General features: G+C 47.0%; 1 protein-coding gene across 1 annotated transcript; it reads left to right on the top strand.

Moving 5' to 3' along the window:
* The first annotated feature begins 332 nt into the window (after positions 1-332).
* On the top strand, positions 333-4,750 carry LOC112937700 (uncharacterized). The gene is made up of 5 exons (XM_026022571.2): positions 333-527; positions 615-698; positions 1,229-1,460; positions 3,341-4,212; positions 4,306-4,750. The coding sequence occupies exons 1-5, from the start codon at positions 333-335 to the stop codon at positions 4,459-4,461; spliced, it is 1,539 nt and encodes a 512-aa protein (XP_025878356.1). The 3' UTR covers positions 4,462-4,750.
* The last annotated feature ends 691 nt before the right edge of the window (positions 4,751-5,441 follow it).

The following is a 5,441-nucleotide window of genomic DNA, read 5'->3' as shown; positions in this document are numbered from 1 at the left end:
ACACACATCCGGTCAGACCGGCAGTACATAGAGTTGGGGGATTTCGCCCCCAACGGCTAGTTTTGGTGGGTGGGAGTACTCCCCCACCAGCATCAAGGGGCCAAACCCTTTTCATCACACCGAAAGGGTGTTAGACTAACCAAATTTGAAAGTCGGTGTGATGAAAAGGGTTTCTTCTAGGATATGCCTCCAATAGCAAGGCATACCTGGTCTACAACAAGAACAAAGTTATTGTGTAAGAAACCGCCGATGTTCAATTTGATGAGACTATTGGCTCCTAAGAGGGGCACGGGAATTTGGATGATGTAGGTGATGAAGGCTTGATAAGAGCTATGAAGAACATGTCTATTGGAGATGTCAAGCCTATTGAAGTGGAAAACAAGCCATCTACCTCCACTCAAGATGAGTTATCTACTTCCGCTATGCCAAGAAAAGCTCAAGTTGAAGTGGAGGAGGAGAAGGCACAAGATCCACCTATGCTAACAAGGATACACACCGCTCTTTCCAAGGATCACCCAATTTACGAGGTTTTGGGTGACATTAGTAAGGGTGTCCAAACTCGATCTCGTGTCGCTTCGATTTGTGAACATTACTTGTTTGTTTCTTGTCTTAAGCCAAAACATGTAGATGAAGCTCTTGGTGATCCGGATTGGGTAAATGCTATGCATGAAAAGCTCAACAACTTTGCAAGAAACAAGGTATGGACTTTGGTTGAAAGACCTAGAGACCACAATGTCATAGGGACAAAGTGGGTCTTTAGGAACAAGCAAGAGAGAACGGGTTGGTGGTGAGAAACAAGGCAAGATTGGTGGCGCCAGGCTTCACACAAGTTGAAGGCTTGGATTTCGGTGAAACTTTTGCCCCCATGGCAAGACTTGAACCCATTCGTATCCTTCTTGCATTTGCATCATATTTTGATATAAAACTTTTTCAAATAGATGTGAAAAGTGCTTTTCTAAATGGTGAAATTGCCGAACTTGTCTTTGTTGAACAATCACCCGGTTTTGAAGACCCTAAAAATCCTAACCATGTTTATAAAATCTCAAAAGCTCTTTATGGTTTAAAACAAGCTCCTAGAGCTTGTTATGAAAGATTGAGAGATTTTCTTTTGTCAAAGAATTTCAAAATTGGAAAAGTTGACACCACCCTTTTCACAAAAATCATTGGTGATGATTTCTTTGGTTGCCAAATTTATGTTGATGATATCATATTCGGTTCTACTAATGAGGTATTTTGCAAGGAGTCTGGTGATATGATGTCTAGGGAATTTGAGATGTCCATGATTGGAGAGTTGAGCTTCTTTCTTGAACTTCAAATCAAACAACTCAAGGACGGGACGTTCATGAGCCAAACCAAGTACATCAAGGATCTACTCAAGAGGTTTGGCTTGGAGGATGCGAAGCCCATCAAGACACCTATGGCAACCAACGGGCATCTCGACCTTGATGAGGAGGAGGGGGGTAAACCGGTAGATTTAAAGCTTTATCGTTCTATGATTGGTAGCTTGCTTTACCTTACCGCATCTAGGCCGGATATCATGTTTAGTGTTTACATGTGTGCACGGTTTCAAGCCGCTCCTAACGAGTGTCACTTAGTGGCCATGAAAAGGATTCTAACATATTTAAAGCATTCCTCAATTATTGGCTTGTGGTAGCAAAAAGGTACTAAGTTTAAGCTAGTTGGCTATTCCGATTCGGATTATGCCGGTTGCAAAGTGGATAGAAAGAGCACATCCGGTAGTTGCCAAATACTTGGTAGATCCATTGTGTCATGGTCATCCAAGAAACAAAACTCCGTAGCCCTCTCTACTGCCGATGTGGAATATGTTTCGATGGGTAGTTGTTGTGCCCAATTGCTTTGGATGAAACAAACCTTGTTGGACTATGGTATATCCTTCACCAAAACCCCACTCCTATGTGACAATGATAGTGCCATAAAGATAGCCAACAATCCGGTCCAATATTCTAGAACCAAGCATATTGACATTCGCCATCACTTCCTAAGAGATCATGTTGCCAAGAGTGACATAGTCATTAGCCACATAAGAACCGAGGATCAACTAGCTGACATCTTTACCAAGCCTCTTGATGAAACCCACTTTTGCAAATTGAGGAATGAGTTAAATGTGATTGATTTCTCTAATGTGGCTTGAGATTGTGCACGATGGTTGCTTCTTGTTCATTTTGCCTATTTGCTCTTATTTGTGCTTATGCTTTGGATTTATTGTCATTTGGCTCTTATTTGCGAAAATGGAGCATGTCACATTAAGGGGGAGTTTTGCACTCTTACATGTGCTCTAACTCTCTTTGTGTGTGAGCAAATAAACTAGAAGTCAACATAAGTCAAAACTTTTGCAAAATCAAAGTAATTTGAAAACTATCTCTTGAAAAATATTTCAAAAGGTTCCCCATATGTTTTCCAAGCCTCACATTGCAAGAAAAATGAAGTTTCAATGAAAATGCCCTTTTGGTCCTCTTTTGAAGAAACTAGATTTTTATTTTTGGCCAAAATGGGATTTATCTTCAAAATGAGTTTGAGGAGGAATTTGAGAAAAGTGTTAAACAAAGTTGGTAGAGGAGAAGGTTTCAAATGTTTTTGGTATTCAAATCTATTTCAAAAACCAAATCATTTAAAAGTTATTTGAAAATCAGTTTAGCCAAAAAAACCCTATAGACCATAATAGGTCACCTCCTAGCACTTAAGTGAGTTTAGTTGCAAGTCTTCATAATTTTCAATTATTATGGATGATAAGAAATATTTCAACTCATACATTTCAAAATTGCTCCAAAAAAATTTTTTTTGTTGGATTTTATTGTGTGGGGGTTGCCGGCTTGTGCAAGGGCTGTGCACAGCCGGCAGCGGGCCTGGCGGTCTGATCCCGGTCTGAATGGCCAGGTGTAACGCCCCGATTTTCGTTCGGGATTAAAAATCAATTAATAAATCATTTTCTATAAATTAAATAAAAGTTAAAGCAATTTAATGAAGTGGAATAATGGGAGAATTAAAATTTTCCCTTAAAAATCATTGGCCGGAAATATTTTGCAATATTCTCTGTGCCCTAAAGTACTCTCCGGATTTTTCCGCGAATTTTCAGAGCTCATGAAATGATTTTAAAGTCACAAAGTTCATTTAACCAATTACATAAAAAGAAAAAACAAATAAAATTCCCTCTCCATCCTTTTGGGCCGCCCTCGGCCCAATCCCTCTCCCTCCTTCTTTCCCCTCCAGCCCGGCCGCCTCCCACCCCTCTCCTCTTTGGGCCGCTCGGCCCGCTCGCTCCCCCTCTCTCCCTAAGTCCACATAAGCCCCCCGACCTCCTCTCTCCTTCCCTCGCCTACAGGTGGACCCGAGGCCCCGCCTGTCAGCTCCTCCCCCTTCCTCCAGCCACCTCGCCAGCAACCGCCCGTGGCCGCCATTGTCGCCCACTCCGTCGCAAAATCCGCACCACCCCGCCCCTCCCGCTCACGCCCAAGTGGTGGAACTGCACCCCCACCACCTCCTCCACCATTTCACCAATTTTCCACCAAGAAAACGGCACCGGTTTGCCCCGCCACGCGCCCACGTCGCCACCCCACACCGCCGGTGGTTGCCGCCCCGAATCCGCATCGCCCCAGCCCACTGTCGCCCTCCCGCGCCCATAAAACTCCTCCCCACACTCCCCTCGCTCGTTTCCCCAACTTTCCTGAGCCCATCGGGCCTTCTCCCGCTCTCCCCGCGCGAGCCCGAGCTCCGCCGCTCGCCGCCGTGCTTCCAGCCGCACGCCACTGCCGCTCCAGACGCCGTCGCGCCACGCCGCCACCACCATTTGCATCGCCGTGCCATGCCACACCCTGGCCCCTACTCCTTTTCCCGTCTCCGCCTCCGAAACACTGCCGCAACGCGCGCCCGAGCTCCGCCGCCCGTCGACGCCCTCTAGCCGGTCGCCACCGTTGCTCCCGCCACCACCGCTCCGCGCAACCGCCACCGACGGCTTCGCTGTGTCATGTCGTACCCCGGCATCCCCTCCGCTCCTCCATTCCGCCGCTGGAACCGTCACTCCACCACACCACCCGAACCGCCACCATAGCAGCCACCTCTAGTCGCCTCTCGACGCCGTTCCCGACCACCTCGCGCTGTGTCGTCGCCTTCCTCGGCACCGCAGTCATCGTGCGTAGCCCGTCCAGCCCTCCCTCCTCGCGAATCATCGTGAGAGACCGCTTCCCTCCGTCCAAGGTGAGCTTCGCCGATCCTTGCCGCTTCCGGCTAACATTTCCCTCGGCGCCGTGCCTGTTCTTTGCTCCCTAAACTCCCTGTCTTCTTCTCCAGGTTCTTCCGGCCGCTGTCCGCGAGTTCCCGCTCGCGGAAGGCCGCCGGAGCGCCATCCGCTTCGCCTCCTCGAGGAGCGCCGCCGCCTCTACCCATCGCCAGCCACCTCCGGCTCCGCCTCGTCGGCCCGCACGCTCACAAAGATTATATTTATGATAACTCGATGAATTACATGAACAGGATTAGAGTGTCATAAAGATGGAAGCACTAATCCTGATAACGCAAGCCGTCATGACAAGTTTACCTCTAGTTGAAGATCGAATCGATGAAGCTCAACCCGAAAGTAAGAACTCGTCGAAATAGAACAAAAGTAAAAAGGGTGGCGATGCACCGAAAGTGTATTGATCGTCTGATAATTGATTACATGGGTTCGGGTTCTATTTATACCCGAGATTACAAAATATGTCCCTGCCGGACACGACACTTATCTCTAACAAACTCTAAAATACCATAAGTCTTTGCGGCAGACTTTTGCCCAAACATATCTCTAAGGAAATTACATGAAATATCCTAATTAATAGATACAATTTCCTATCCAAGAGCTTTATCTCTATCGTGGCAATCCTCGTGAAGCACTTTGATCGTTTCTAGAAAAATCCTTGAAACCATCGTCATCAGAATCGGCTACATCACCTCTATCAGCTGTATCGGATGTCCTCTGTCCGATCCATCTTAGCCGATGCAGACTCCAGCCGATGCCTTTGCAGCCGATGCATACTCTGTTCTTCGAATCTATCTCTTTACCGAATCCGCCTCGATTCCAATGTCGAACCTGGTTCATATCTTACCAAATTTGGTCGTCAACACATGCCCCCCAAGTCCGCTATATTTGTAATTATTTGTAATGTGGCGGATTTTCTCAAATTTCTTTTCCGAGCCGATCTAGGGTTTCAAAAACCGATTCCGTTTTGGCCGTTACAGCGCTCCCTTTTAAATAGTAACCACCGCTCTTCTCGTTTCACGGCGTCACTTCCGTTTTAACCGCTCTAGCCAAAAACTTTCCCCAATATTCTCCTTTGAGTTCTCCGGCGACACCCTTCAAGCTTTCTGGCGATCCGCAGACGATTCCGACGATTCCAATCTCTGCCAACGACAATGTCAACCTTCGCTAGTCCACCGAGCTCATCGGCCACCGA

The sequence above is a fragment of the Oryza sativa genome, chromosome 1 (assembly GCF_034140825.1).
Source record: "Oryza sativa Japonica Group chromosome 1, ASM3414082v1".
In the NCBI taxonomy this organism is placed as follows: domain Eukaryota; kingdom Viridiplantae; phylum Streptophyta; class Magnoliopsida; order Poales; family Poaceae; genus Oryza; species Oryza sativa.
Note: the sequence above shows the minus strand (reverse complement) of the source record. Positions and strands in the feature narration are given on the sequence as shown.

Bases quoted from the DNA above. Each gene is read 5' to 3' on its own strand.
- LOC112937700 (XM_026022571.2), top strand. From the start codon at position 333: ATGAAGAACATGTCTATTGGAGATGTCAAGCCTATTGAAGTGGAAAAC. The intron at 699-1,228 runs GTATGGACTTTG...TCTACTAATGAG, and splicing joins ACAACTTTGCAAGAAACAAG to GTATTTTGCAAGGAGTCTGG. The intron at 4,213-4,305 runs GTGAGCTTCGCC...CTTCTTCTCCAG, and splicing joins ACCGCTTCCCTCCGTCCAAG to GTTCTTCCGGCCGCTGTCCG.